Genomic DNA, 14,916 nt, shown 5'->3' with positions numbered 1-14,916 from the left:
ACATCATTAAAAGGTGATGCATGGTAATCTATGTCCTTCGTCGGCTATCTTGAATATATATTTCATTTATTGTACGTCAGCTTCTCCGTTGGATAAAGCATACCGCGGACCCAAAGTTGTTGGAAGTAAGTCCTGTGCCTATATAAAGTCTTTGACATAATAAGAAGCAAAGTGCAGTTCCTTGTCACTCACACAGAATATCATGTCTGCAAAAATGGAGTTACATGCTAATATTGTCAATACACAAGACAATGACAGAAGCAATGCAATTTCTGGATATTAAGAATTATAGTCTACACAAAGTAAATATTGTTTTCTTTTGAACTCTAATAAAGCTGTTGCTAACTTTGTCTACTGTGTGCCTTTAATTCATTACATATGCTACAGTTGTTATTAAAGTTTCAATATCACTATTCATATAACACCAGAATAGTATGTCACAGGCACTCTGTTCTGTCTTCATAATGCCAAGATGTGCTTCATGGCAACTTCACTAACATTTCTCGTTGAAGTAATTTTGTTATGAAAAAAACGTTAGCTTTTATAAAGTTAGCCATCAATCACATATATTTCGTCTACGTACTGATCGGCCGTCCTGACACAACGAGGGAACTTAACTTTTTCGATACTTCATTAGTTACGATCGCGTCTTTGAATTCTCTTGCTTTATTCGAAATAGGTAGTTTTTTTTTATTGTAACCAATGTCATCCGTTAGGTTCATCATCAATAATATTGTCATTACTACCCGCCAGATAAGCTCTGATAAGCGCATCGGATATAAACATGAGTGGTTTATGAACTTACACTATTTGTACATCACATCGATGTAATTTCAATAACATGTGTTGTAAACCTAATGCAGCACGATGAGATACAGTGGTTTGTCATAACATGCAAACAGCGGCCAATGATCGGTTTTAGTAACGGCGATTGTAAATAATGATCTATTTTTTTTAAAACGTACAAAATTGCCAATATTTCACCCTTGGTTTTGGAATGTCGACTTAACGTCTCGGTAAGAGCTCTGAAGCCCTTTTAAAAAAAATCGTAGGATAAATTTTACTCTTAAGAGTAATCTTAACATGCTTAAGATTTTTAGGTTTTTCACAAAAAATTTTACGTAAATGTTAGGAGTAAAAATTATCGTAACTTTAAGAGTGATATTACCCACTCTTGAGTATATATTTTAAACTTAAGAGAAGTCTTAAGTTAATGAAAATGTCTGCCTTATTTATTTTCGACATTGTGAACAGAAGAGCTTTGAGAAGACATCGCGTTTTTTTGTGACAGAACCGTTGACCTTGATTTTGTATTGATGACCAGCTAAAAGCACGGTATTGTATCCCTAGGCAGTCTATTTACGACTTCACAGACACACTCAGAGATGCCATTGAAAGACCTTCCAACAGATCAAATGCAATACCTCCCCATATTCAAGTAAGTAAACACAACACAAATCACATTTTTCTTCCGTCTTGAAGTTGAATGTGCAAAATTAGTGATTTCTATCACGTCCGCTATGAAGTAAATGATTGCAAATTATGTTACGCCAATCCCGAACACTTACATACAAGCAAGACTTGAGGTTGTACATATTTTGTAGAACGTTAAAGATCAATAAACCTTTCTATCCAAAGTCTAAAATTTGGCAGAGTGGAGACAAAGTTCATAAGGTGTACGAATATATCGGACTGCACCGTATGATAACAATATCATTTGTCAATAATTAACCTGGTCTTTGCTATGCAACAACAAATACATAAATTTCTACATAGAGCAGATCGATATTGATGTCAACATTGAAAATTAACATACATTTTCCACACGTATTTTGTCGTATAAATGAAGAAATCTTCAAAAGTAAACTCCGTTGACGCTTTGATAAAGAGTGATTTCTTTCACGTCCGCATTTTTATCAAGTATGGTTTGCCAAGTTAACATTTAAAATAATGATTACTACAGATGGGATACACAAACAACAGAACAGTACATAATAACATACATTGTTATTCGTAGGACATACATGTAGGAGAGACCACATGATAATTTGGATATATTACACAGTGATTTAGTTTAGATATTTTTTGATAAATATAATAATATTTATACCCAATACATATTTAATAAATTGTGTTTAAACTAAAAACACGGTAGAGAGGGTATTTTGGTGTTCTTAAAGCTCGCTTTAAAGTAATCTTTAATACTTGATAAAAGCTGTTTTGCTTTTATCTTACTTTATGTATCAAAAATGATTTATTAAATTGTCACAATTTCATTATAAATAAAAGCAAATATGTATGCTCTGACTCATCATTTACTTGAATAAAAATGTCTGAGTCCCTCAACAATGAGAGGGCATGTATCGATTCATCTCCACTTGCCAGGCTTATGTTATAATCATATTACAGAATCTCCTATCAGTGGTTGATCAAGAAATGTTGTTCTTGCTTTTTACAATACTATAACAGGGTTGGTTACTTAGGAGAAAAAGGATGTGCCCATCGAACCAGACAACCTGTATTTTTCTATAATCCAATCTCAGTTGAATAGCTTAATATGATATTTTATCAAAAAATACCAGATATGATCTATTTAATTGTTCGAAGTTAGAAATATATTTAAACTGATAAGGACATGATCTATGAGCAATGCCAATAACATCATGAACATTAATGGGCAAAGTTTTTCGTGTCAGTTTTAAAAGTAGTTACCTCCCTTGTTAGTGTGATGTTGTCATCAATTTATTTATTTGTACCACCTTTATATAATATTATATTGTACAATTTAAATTTGTGATTCGTTTAATATTTAAATATAATAATTAATTCTTTATCAAAGATATAGACAAGGTAATTTGAAAGTCTTTGATTACTCAGTAATTACCGTTGAATCAATCAATCAATCAATCAATCAATCGATCAATCAATCAATCAATCGATCGATCAATCAATCAATCAATCAATCAATAAATCAATTAATCAATCAATTTGTCAATCAATAAAACTGAGAATGGAAATAAAAAACGTGTAGAAGAGACAACAGCCTAACCAAAGTGCACAGCCGAAGGCCACCAATGGGTCTTCAACACAACAAGAAAAGTCCCTCAACCAGAGGCGGGCTTCAGCTGGTCTCTAAAACATTATATACATGTACTAGTTATGTGAAAATGGACGTCACACTTAATTTAGACTCAGATCTAAAACAGAAATAACCCCTCCCACTATACAACTATAGCTAACTAATGTAGAATAAACAAGCACACACCAATATGCACAAGCAAACTTAGTTTAAAATAAATCCGATTCCGATGTCAGTAGCACTTTTCCCAAAAAAATCTTAAGTGTAAAATTTATCGTATGTCTTAAATATTCCTTAAAAATTCAACTAAATATTTTTATCGTAAGATTGATTTTACCCTTAAGATTGGTTGTGAAAAGGGCTACAGGGGAAGATTGAGCGCTCACAAGCATGTTTAACCCCGCCATATATTGCATGTGCCTGATCCAATCCAGGAGCATGTGGTTCAGTTGTTGTCGTTTATTGATGTCTTTCATATTTGTTTTTCGTAATTTATGTTGTTTTAAAATAGGCCGTGATTTTTCTGTTTCATATTTTTCATTTTATAGACTATTTTTCAGCCGATAATACCGTATGTTATTTTTTCTCTTGGTTGAAGGTTATATGGTTGCCTATATATAATTGCTTACATCCACAACATTTGAACTTTGTGGGATAGTTAACTCATTTGCAATAATACCATATCTCCTTATTAAAAAATTGAGGTTGGGGGAGGGGGGAGGTTATTTCTTTGGAAAGTGTCAATGTTTTTCTCCCAAGTCACCCAGTTTGAATAGAATATTTTGACATTTTGCTGTGCTCTTGTATTTGTGTTAAGAGCAAACCAGAGCTCACGGCATGATGGTGGGTAGTTGATGATTAAAGGTATTCTCTGGATGTCTTTTTGAGTATGACATACGGTGATTTGGTGATGTCTTCATGCCATACATTGTCCCATTGCTTTATATAGACAGCCTAACAGACAACATGGTCTATCAATGTAGCTTTCCTAGCCTTTTGTATAGTAAGACGAGGAACAAGATATAAAATGACTTATCTTGGTATATACATGTATATTTAATATACTCATATAGATATAAAAAAAAGATGTGGTATGATTGAGATGAACGAGAACAAAAAAACACAGACATTAACAACTATAAGTCACCGTACGGCCTTCAACTATGGGCAAAGCACACAACGCATAGTCAGCTATATAATGGGGTAATTGAAATATGTAATTGTAATTGACTGTAATTAATTACAATTTATCATGTAATTGAATGTAATGTGTAATTGAGCATTTTTTCAATTACATGTAATTGAATGTAATTAATTACATAGCCAAAATTGCCTGTAATTGACAATTACTTTTCAATTACAAGTCAATTACATTTGAAATTTTGGATCAAAAGATTAAATCTTGTGTTTTCTCAAAAAATTATTAAAAGCAATAATCTTAACAAATGTTGTAAGCTGACAAAGAAAAGCCTTCACAGTATACTTTCTGTATTAACACAACCATGGTAGATTCTTCATTTTGTATTGAATGATAAAAAAAATGTAGACACATGCCATAATTTTAAAAGAAACCACTAGGAAGTCACTGTCTTGACCTTAATTAGTAGATTTAGATAGATATTTTAAGACATTGATTTAACATAATTAACTTTATTCAAGGACTTAAATAACCAATAAATATAACCTCTGGCTATTTGTTTTATTACAAACTATATAATGACTGTTTTTATAACAGTTATGTTAAACAGATATAAGGCTAATTAGAGAGAGATAAATATACCCCTAGGGCCTATAGGTACATGTTTAAATTCTTGAAGGGATAATGCATATGACAAAATCTCACTTGCAAAATTTGTTCACTATATATATGAATGTTGAAAGAAAACATTTTATCAGATTTAAAAATGAGCTCCAAGAGTGTACTGGAACATTTTACTGTTCCTGATGACTTCCAAAATGGAAATACTTTCAAAGGAAAATGTATGCATTGTGGTACCCTCATTAGTGGAAGTTATAAAGTTATAAAGTTACATCCAACTTTGTTACACATATGAAGGTAATACTATATAAGAATTTTAAAAATTAATAAATTCATAATGCTTCTTTTTCATTTCTAATCAGATTTCATTTATCTTATATCCTCTAATAGCTTACATTTAAATTTGGAAAATATTTTGTTTATTAAATTAATTAGTTGTGATTAAAACTAAAGTTTATTTTTGTTTTAAGAAGTCAGATTTCTAAATCACTTATTTAAGATAAATAATTTGAATAAGCTGGGATAAAAATGAAAATCATTTCAAAAAATAAAAAATAGTGCTCTTTTTTTGTATCATTTACAATCAAATAAATTTAAATAAATGTAAAATTTCAATAGGTAATTAAAACAATTTAATATTTTCAAGATATTAAATAAGGCCTTTTGTAATTTTCAGAGAAAACACAGAGATTTGTACATTCTGCATTCTGAGAATAAAGAAATTCAACCAACATTGACACAATGCATAAAAAAAAGTGTAAAATATTCACCGTCTGATCCAAAACAGTTAGAAATGACAAATGCTCTTATAATGTTCATAGCTGGGGATCTTTTACCACTCTCTATTGTCGAAAGTGAAGAATTTAAAAACTTGATGGAAAAAGCTGACACTAAGTATCAAGTGCCTAGCAGAAAGCATTTATCTTCGAAACTTCTACATGAAAAATCGGTTGAAATAAAAAATAACCTTGTAAATACTCTTAAAAGAGCTGAAAGTGTGTGTTTAACCATTGATCTCTGGTCTAGTAGACAAATGAGAGGATTTTTGGGAATCACAGGCCACTTTATTTTGGACTAGGCTATGAAGTCTGTCATGATATGCTGTAAACGATTCAAAGGTAGACACACAGCAGAATCCATCAGGAGTGAATATGAAGAAGTTGTTACTTCATTTGAAATAGGTTTTAAAATTGCTGCAATAGTCAGTGACAATGCTAGTAATATGGTCAAAGCATTTTCAATTTCTGGCTTTGATGACTTTAAGGTAGATCATGAGAGTTCTGATGAGGAAATTGATGATGTAGACAAAGAAATTGAAGATGACCAGTCTGATGATTTACATTTATCCGACTGCTTACCCAAACATTCAAGATGATTTGCACACACCTTATAATTGGTTGTTAAGGATGGCCTGAAAGATTGTTCACCCCACCTTAAAACTGTTATTACAAAGGCATCAAATATTGTCAGTTTTGTTAGGAAATCTATTATTGCTTCAGAAATCCTTGAAGATTATAAAAGATTGCAAGCTGCTAATGCTACAAGATGGAATTCACAACTGCATAGGATTTGCTCAGTTTTGAATGTGCCAGAATTAGAATTGGACAAAATAGACTGTAAAACTAAGCTTTCATCCTATGAGAGAAAACTGCTTTCTGAATTATGTACTATACTTTTGACAAAGCTACAGTCCTTGTCCAAGGTGAAAAAACTGTAACTGCTAGCTTGCCAATTCCTGTAACACTTGGATTAAAACACCAGTTAAAACTTATATCAGTTGACTATAATTGTAAAATGATAAAATCATTGAAATCTTCTGTTGAAGAAAGATTGTTTCAGTTTGTAGAGGATGAAGCATATATTCTTGCTAGCTTTTTAGACCCAAGATTTAAGACCAGATGGTGTGAAACTGAACAGATTGATCAGTGTTTAGCTGTTGTTAAGGACAAACTTAGTCAAGTCCCTACATCATCTGAGCCCCCTTGTGATCAAAATTCTCCCCCATGTAAGCGAGCAAAAAATGATGATCTTTTCAGTTTTATGCCAGCCCCATCAGTGGAAAGAAAAAGAAACCCTTCAGGGATTTCTGTAAGTTCAGAAATGGATGATTACTTGTCAGATAATTGTATTGATATTTCAAAAGACCCTCTTTTGTATTGGCATAGTAACTGTCAACGTTTACCACGTCTAGCTAAGTTAGCAGTGCAATATTTAGCTATTCCAGCCACATCTGCACCAGTTGAACGCTTATTTAGCACTGCTGGAAAAACATTTAGGCCGGAAAGGTGCAGACTGGCTGATGGAACATTTGAAAAGCTGATGATGGTCAAATGTAATGGGAAAATGCTCAAATAAGTTATATGACACAATACAAAAATGTATATACTAGTTGAACACTGTCTAATTGTTATAACTATAGAGCAATGTATAATACTTATGTACATATCATAGAATAAATGCATGTTTTCAATGTTTTATCTTAAATTTCCTTTCAAATGTAATTGAAGTAATTAATTACATTTGCCAAGTAATTGGAATGTAATTAATTACATTGGTAAAAAAAGTCAAATGTAATGTGTAATTTAATTGAAGATTTTGTAATTGTAATTGAATGTAATTAATTACTTTCAAATGTAATTGACCCCATGTCTGCCGCTCACAAGCATGTTTAACCCCGCCATATATTGCATGTGCCTGATCCAATCCAGGAGCATGTGGTTCAGTTGTTGTCGTTTATTGATGTCTTTCATATTTGTTTTTCGTAATTTATGTTGTTTTAAAATAGGCCATGATTTTTCTGTTTCATATTTTTCATTTTATAGACTATTTTTCAGCCGATAATACCGTATGTTATTTTTTCTCTTGGTTGAAGGTTATATGGTTGCCTATATATAATTGCTTACATCCACAACATTTGAACTTTGTGGGATAGTTAACTCATTTGCAATAATACCATATCTCCTTATTAAAAAATTGAGGTTGGGGGAGGGGGGAGGTTATTTCTTTGGAAAGTGTCAATGTTTTTCTCCCAAGTCACCCAGTTTGAATAGAATATTTTGACATTTTGCTGTGCTCTTGTATTTGTGTTAAGAGCAAACCAGAGCTCACGGCATGATGGTGGGTAGTTGATGATTAAAGGTATTCTCTGGATGTCTTTTTGAGTATGACATACGGTGATTTGGTGATGTCTTCATGCCATACATTGTCCCATTGCTTTATATAGACAGCCTAACAGACAACATGGTCTATCAATGTAGCTTTCCTAGCCTTTTGTATAGTAAGACGAGGAACAAGATATAAAATGACTTATCTTGGTATATACATGTATATTTAATATACTCATATAGATATAAAAAAAAGATGTGGTATGATTGAGATGAACGAGAACAAAAAAACACAGACATTAACAACTATAAGTCACCGTACGGCCTTCAACTATGGGCAAAGCACACAACGCATAGTCAGCTATATAAGGCCCCGAAGTGACAATGCAAAACAATTCAAACAAAACAACTAACGGCCAATTTCCATGTTTGAAGATGACCCAGTTTCAGTTACCTTGACAACAACAAATGTAATAATGCGTTGGGTTTCAATATCAAGTAAAGAATAAGTGCAATACTTTGCACTAAATCCTGGTGAATCACACCTCCCATCACCTGCTAGCCGTATCTGGTGATTTTGTTCTTTGATTTTCTTTAACTCTATTTTTTGCAGTTAGGACCACGTGTGTTGAACAACAGGCATTAAACATTGTCTTTGAATTGTGTTGTAGGTGGTGTGTGAAATATATTGTAAGTTACAAAATTCTGCAAACTATGATATGTGGCTGTATGTTTGACCACAGAATAATGTTGCAGCACTAACTAATAAGTTTCCAACTGGCATCTTGCCAACGAATGGATGTGAACTCCATTTTACAACTATGTGTCCACTTGTACACTTGGCAGTGATGGTTATTACGGTTCCATTGGACAAGTCTTTAACAATGTCATCTGGATCAACCGGACATTCACAAATGTTGCATTTTAATTGTTGATTAAAGTGTCAATTGTACTTCCAAATGCAATAAATTTGTTTTCTTTGATTAACTTCTGCTCTTCGGTGTAGCATGTTGAAATGTCATTTTCAAAATTGTCTGAATCGGACTCTACCCGGTCAACACTTAGACTGTAATCAACATTTTCTGTATCATCAACTTGTGTCAAACTTACAAACTTACAAAGGACTCATCGAAAATATTTACAGGAGTGAAAATTGGTTCTACTGCACATTTTTGAAAATCAGTTTTTAAAGGAGTAGAAGAAATGATAATTGGTTTGTCTTTTTTAGCAGGTGTTTCACTAGAACTAGCATGTTAAATTTCTGAAAACGTATCTGCCTCTGTTTTAGATTTTGAGTAGCTATGATCAAAAACCAATACATTTTCATCTGATTTAATTTTTCTTCATACTTCACATGGATGTCCACAAGGAAGAATTTCTGGTATGGTCAATAAAGGTAATTTATCATGTTGTTCAGCATGAACAGGAACATTCTTCAATAAATAAAATCATGTTAATCAGCATACCTTTAATGCCCCCTACAGATAAACAAGAGTTGACACACTTTTTACACGAGTTCAAGGTGAGATAAACTCTTTCAGACAGACATTAGTTAGTATATACAAGTACAAATGTATATGACTACATGTTCATGTTATCACAAGAAGTTATGATAATTCATTAACCTCCTCTCACAATAAATACTGTTGTTTTTGAGTCGATATTATATTTTAATTATTTAGCCATATAGGTGACTCTACAATTATTGAAATCAGTTTGTGAACATAAATTTCCTTTATCATGTAGGGAGACATGAGCTCTTGGTTGATATATTTAGATGTCCAGGGCCTACTTTGATTCGCCAAACTCGTGTAGCAAAGTGTTAATGCGTATGTGCGTACCTCTACCGAACCGAAGTGAAAACTCTCATCGAGTTAACTCTCAAAATGGACTCTAAATACAAATGAAATAATAATTTTCGTTGTATTAACGACTATGTTCATATATAATTATAACATAACTCAGAAACTAATTAAAATTTACCCTTTTTAAATTGTTCCTGAATTAAATTTTACAGAAACTCAGTACCCCGGTCCATAGATTGTCGACTTTAATCAAGCGTTTAATTTAAATAAGCAACATATTTCATGTACGGTAGTAATAAATTCATGAAAAGCCTATCCATTACTTTTCGTAGATATGACATTTCGTAATACATTTTCATTTCATTCTTAGAAAACTAAACGAAGTAACCAAATTTAGTTTTTTGTTATAATATTAAACAAAGTCATCACTGACAGTCTTTACACATGAAAAATGTTTATAAATGACAAAATACAGTTGAAAAATAAATTTCTTTTACTAACCGTTTTTTTTTTTATGCTGCATTTAAAAACAAAATCTGTCATTGTAGCATAATCTTCTTTGTTTTTATTTTTGACACCCTTTTGAAACTACTAAACCTACCACAACCCAGGGTTGATATCGAATTAACTTGGGTAGGTTCAAAAGGTAAAACTCGAGGGGTTAGATTGTCAGTCGAGTAAACTCAACAGACTCTACTAACCCCAGTTGGACGATAAGTAGGCCGCGATGAAAATATTGATAAAATATACACAAATTACCTCAAATGAAATATCATCTGACTGTTGAGGATGAACTGCAGTTGAACTTTTGAACTTTTTTGGTTTTGTTGCTTTACTGTCTGTACTTTCTGACAATGTCCTTCAATTGAAAATTTTTTCCTTGAGGGATCCAGTCATCAGATTCCTTTCAAAACAATCTTGTTCAAAATATTCTTCACAAACAACTCTGCCTTTACTCCACACAAAAGTTTCAATTTTCATTTTATCATTGCGCAAATGATCTATACAAAGTTTGCAAAGTTTACGTTTCTCGCTAGATTTTAACGGATATGGTATTTCAAAAAAAGCTCTTCCCACACTTTCCTCTTTCATTTACACAATTGATAGCTTGACAAGACGGCATAATATCGTATTGTTGAAAGAACAATTTGATGAATATTGTTGCTTCTGGTTAGACCGGAACAGTAGGAATGACGTGGCAAATTACAACTTCTGTACTCTCCACTACAGAAGAGCTCCTCAAAATGTCGATACCCAGTAATTGGCGGGAAATTAAAAAAAAATATATTCACACTAACGGGTTTGACATTTCTGAGCATAATTTTGAATAACTTTAAACAGTAAACCTTATTATTAGCAATAATTCTTTCAACTGAGCTAAACAAAAATTGGGGTTCCTTCTCCTTTAAGAAAAAACACGTGATGTGCAGTTAGCCAATCAAAATAAAGTATCATAATGAAACAATAAATCATCTGTTTCTATCACAGCTTCATACTTTTGTCAGTTCATTACGGATAAAATTGAGAATGGAAATGGGGAATGTGTCAAAGAGACAACAACCCGACCAAATAAAAAACAACAACAGCAGAGGGTCACCAACAGGTCTTCAATGTAGCGAGAAATTCCCGCACCCGGAGGCGTCCTTCAGCTGGCCCCAAAACAAATATATACTAGTCCAGTGATAATGAACGCCATACTAATTTCCAAATTGTACACAAGAAACTAAAATTAAAATAATACAAGACTAACAAAGGCCAGAGGCTCCTGACTTGGGACAGGCGCAAAAATGCGGCGGGGTTAAAAATGTTTGTGAGATCTCAACCCTCCCACTATACCTCTAACCAATGTAGTAAAGTAAACGCATAACAATACGCACATTAAAATTCAGTTCAAGAGAAATCCGAGTCTGATGTCAGAAGATGTAACCAAAGAAAATAAACAAAATGATAATAATACATAAATAACAACAGACTACTAGCAGTTAACTCACATGCCAGCTCCAGACTTCAATTAAACTGACTGAAAGATTATGATTTCATCATATTAACATCAGGCACAATCCTTCCCGTTAGGGGTTTAGTATCATACCATCATAACATATATGAGAAGAACATAACCCGTGTCATGCCAACAACTGTATTTTAGAATAAATGTGTTTAGTTCCGATGCAAAGACCTTATCAGTGACTCAATATTAACGCCAAAATATGCAATCTTTAATGACTTGACAACAGTATCGTAATTATATCCCTTCTTAATAAGTCTATTCAAAGGTTTTGTAAGTTTCTGAGAAGAAAACTGACACCTTTGTGCTTGATAAAGAATATTACCATAAAAAATTGGATGTGAAATACCTGAACGTATTAGAAGTCTGCATGTTGAGCTATATTTACGAATGATGTCTTTATACCGATGATAAAATTTAGTAAATGTTTTGACTAGTTTGTGATATCGAAAACCCTGGTGTAATAATTTTTCAGTAATACATAAATTTCTCTCGTTAAAATCGAAAACATTGTTACATACACGAGCGAATCGTACAAGTTGAGATATATAAACACCGTAAGATGGTGACAAGGGAACGTCACCATCTAAAAACGGATAATTAACGATAGGAAATGATAAATCATCTCTTTTATCATATGCATGTTATCAATCTATTTAGATAAAGATCTTTCTTAAAAACTGAACAACATCATTATATGATACTTTAAGTTATAATAAAATTGTTGGGGTGAACAACAACAGTGCTTTGATTTAATGTTAGCTCATTTTTAAAGGTGATCCATAATTGCTTTTCAATTTACCTTATTTATGTTCTAATAGTATAGTTGTTTCATAGTCAATCATACAACATATCAGTATTTTATATCATAAAGTTGCTTATATATATAGTCATAGGCGGATCAATTGATGGGGGCCTTTCTGTGGAACACATTTAGTTGGTTATATAGGGAATCACTAATGCATGACTGTCTAACGTCTATCGCTGCAGATTTAAAGTTTATCGCTGTAGATCTAAAGTCTTTCACTGAACATTTAAAATCAAGCGTTGACTTTGTATCTCTGTTGCTTGATTTTACATGTCCATCAATTGACTTTAAAGAAGCTGTCAGTAAATGGAAGTACTTTCAGATCTGTACTTACGTTTCTTTTTGTTGTTGGGATGTACAAGTATAAACCCAGCCACGTCGGACGTTTTGTTTTTGAAATAAGACATATTGTTAGAATCCTCAGTAAACACAATTTACAGTACGTGATTTGAACTTGAAATTTTAGTACTACAGATTTTTGGTTACATCGTTATATTTTCAGTAGTTTGTCTATTTCAAATCTCTTAAAATTTGAATATCAAACATTGAATATTGCGATCACTGTTGGTATTATTTCTGTACCAAAATTTTTAGTACAAAACAAGTACTTTAAAATACAGGTACCTAAATATTACAATGATTTTAAAGTAAAGAAATAGTACTAAATATTAATAAAGGTAAATTTCCAGTACTACAGATTTTTAGTACAGAAATAGTACCTATGCAAAAGTAGCTGTGTAAACACAAATTAAAGCAAACAAATTGAGTAAACTCTTTCACAATTCATTGTTAAAACAAGGCGCGAGATAGCTCCAACTGGTTTGAAAGAGTTGAGTAATTTCAGAACTTAACCGGATGGAATAAATTACTATAGATATACAATTTCTATTGGAAGTTTATCTTCTATGGTTCTTGTGATATGCAATAACTTGTGTTTATTAGAAATATAAATTGATCACATTTTATCGTTTAACACATCTTCAGGAAATAAAAAATCTGCTTTTATTTACATGCTGACATCCGTGATTTTGTCTGTAGTTCAGCTTTGAATCTTGCAATTGATTATTTATACTAATAATTAAATGATTATGTTGTTAGATATATTAGAACTTCACGTCTGGACGACTATTGATAAAATCACCTTTATACACAGATAAAGATATATATGTTCCGAAGGATGTTACTAATACAAGCATATAAGCATTAATTATAATCTAACTTGATAATACAATAAATATAATATTTTTATATTTGTGAGGATAATTAAATCTAATTCATTCAAATTGAATCCTTTTAAAACCATTGAAATTTGAATATTTATTTATTATGCTTTAGTAATGAATAAAATCTTTTGAAAAACATTATTTACTGTATTTTTCAAAAGAAGGAAATTTAACCTTATACCTTGTAAATTAAAATAATCACATCTTAATTATTTGGATGTGTATACAAATTAGTCAGTATTCGAAATTTTCAACAAGGAATCCGAAAAGGAATGACACAAGCGGAAGTTGATATGTATAAGAGGGATAGTCAAACTCAAACCTCCCCACAAAAAAAAAGTCCAAGTCATAAAATGTCTGAAATTTTAATCTTAGATTCAGAATAGAAATATGGTCACTTTGGTTTTTTTTTCGACCGACAGTAAAACTCTTGTTAAAGTGGTTTGTCTGTTTGACTGTGCCGGATGTATAAGTACGCAACCACGTCCGATCATAATCTGTTTTTAAGGACCGACATAAGGGGAGATCACTTCTAACCTCTCTTTAGAACGGTCAGCATAATCTGTCATAGAACTGTCCTAATATAACCTGTCCTAGAACAGTTCTACCCTAAAACTGTTCTAAGTAGAACTGTCAGAATCACATGAATCAGTTCTAGGGTAGAACTGTCTAAAACTGTTCTAGGCAGAATTGTCCAAATCAGTTCTAACCGTAGAACTGTCAGCAGAACTGACTAAATCAGTCAGGACTGTAGAACAGTTCTAAATGACGTCACTGTAGTTAGTCCGAGATTACTCTGACGTCTAACGGCTGATTTGCCAGACAAGCTGGGGCCGTGGGTCCCAAGTTTTGGCCGTGGGACCCACGGCCCCAGCTTGTCTGGCAAATCAGCCGTTGGACGTCAGAGTAATCTCGGACTACACTGAAGTAAGGGCACTGTAGAATTTAGAAGAAAAAAATCACTCCCAATTACTTTGCTATATAATAGCAGATTTTCTACATTTTTTACTGATCAAACGTTACATGTAAAATGTCGAAGCGGTTAGAGAGGTTATCCAATTCATCGAAGAAACATTTCTATAAGATCGCATATGAAACATCATTGTTTACGTTTCTTCATTCCCCGTTTTGAC

General features: G+C 32.4%; 1 protein-coding gene across 1 annotated transcript; it reads left to right on the top strand.

The window, feature by feature from the left end:
• The first annotated feature begins 6,500 nt into the window (after nt 1–6,500).
• LOC139484230 (zinc finger BED domain-containing protein 4-like) lies at nt 6,501–7,193 on the top strand. The gene has a single exon (XM_071267963.1). The coding sequence runs from the start codon at nt 6,501–6,503 to the stop codon at nt 7,191–7,193; it is 693 nt and encodes a 230-aa protein (XP_071124064.1).
• Nucleotides 7,194–14,916: the final 7,723 nt, after the last annotated feature.

The sequence above is a fragment of the Mytilus edulis genome, chromosome 8, assembly GCF_963676685.1.
Source record: "Mytilus edulis chromosome 8, xbMytEdul2.2, whole genome shotgun sequence".
Classification (NCBI taxonomy): domain Eukaryota; kingdom Metazoa; phylum Mollusca; class Bivalvia; order Mytilida; family Mytilidae; genus Mytilus; species Mytilus edulis.
The sequence above is the reverse complement of the archived record's forward strand: the minus strand, read 5'-3'. Positions and strand labels throughout refer to the sequence as shown.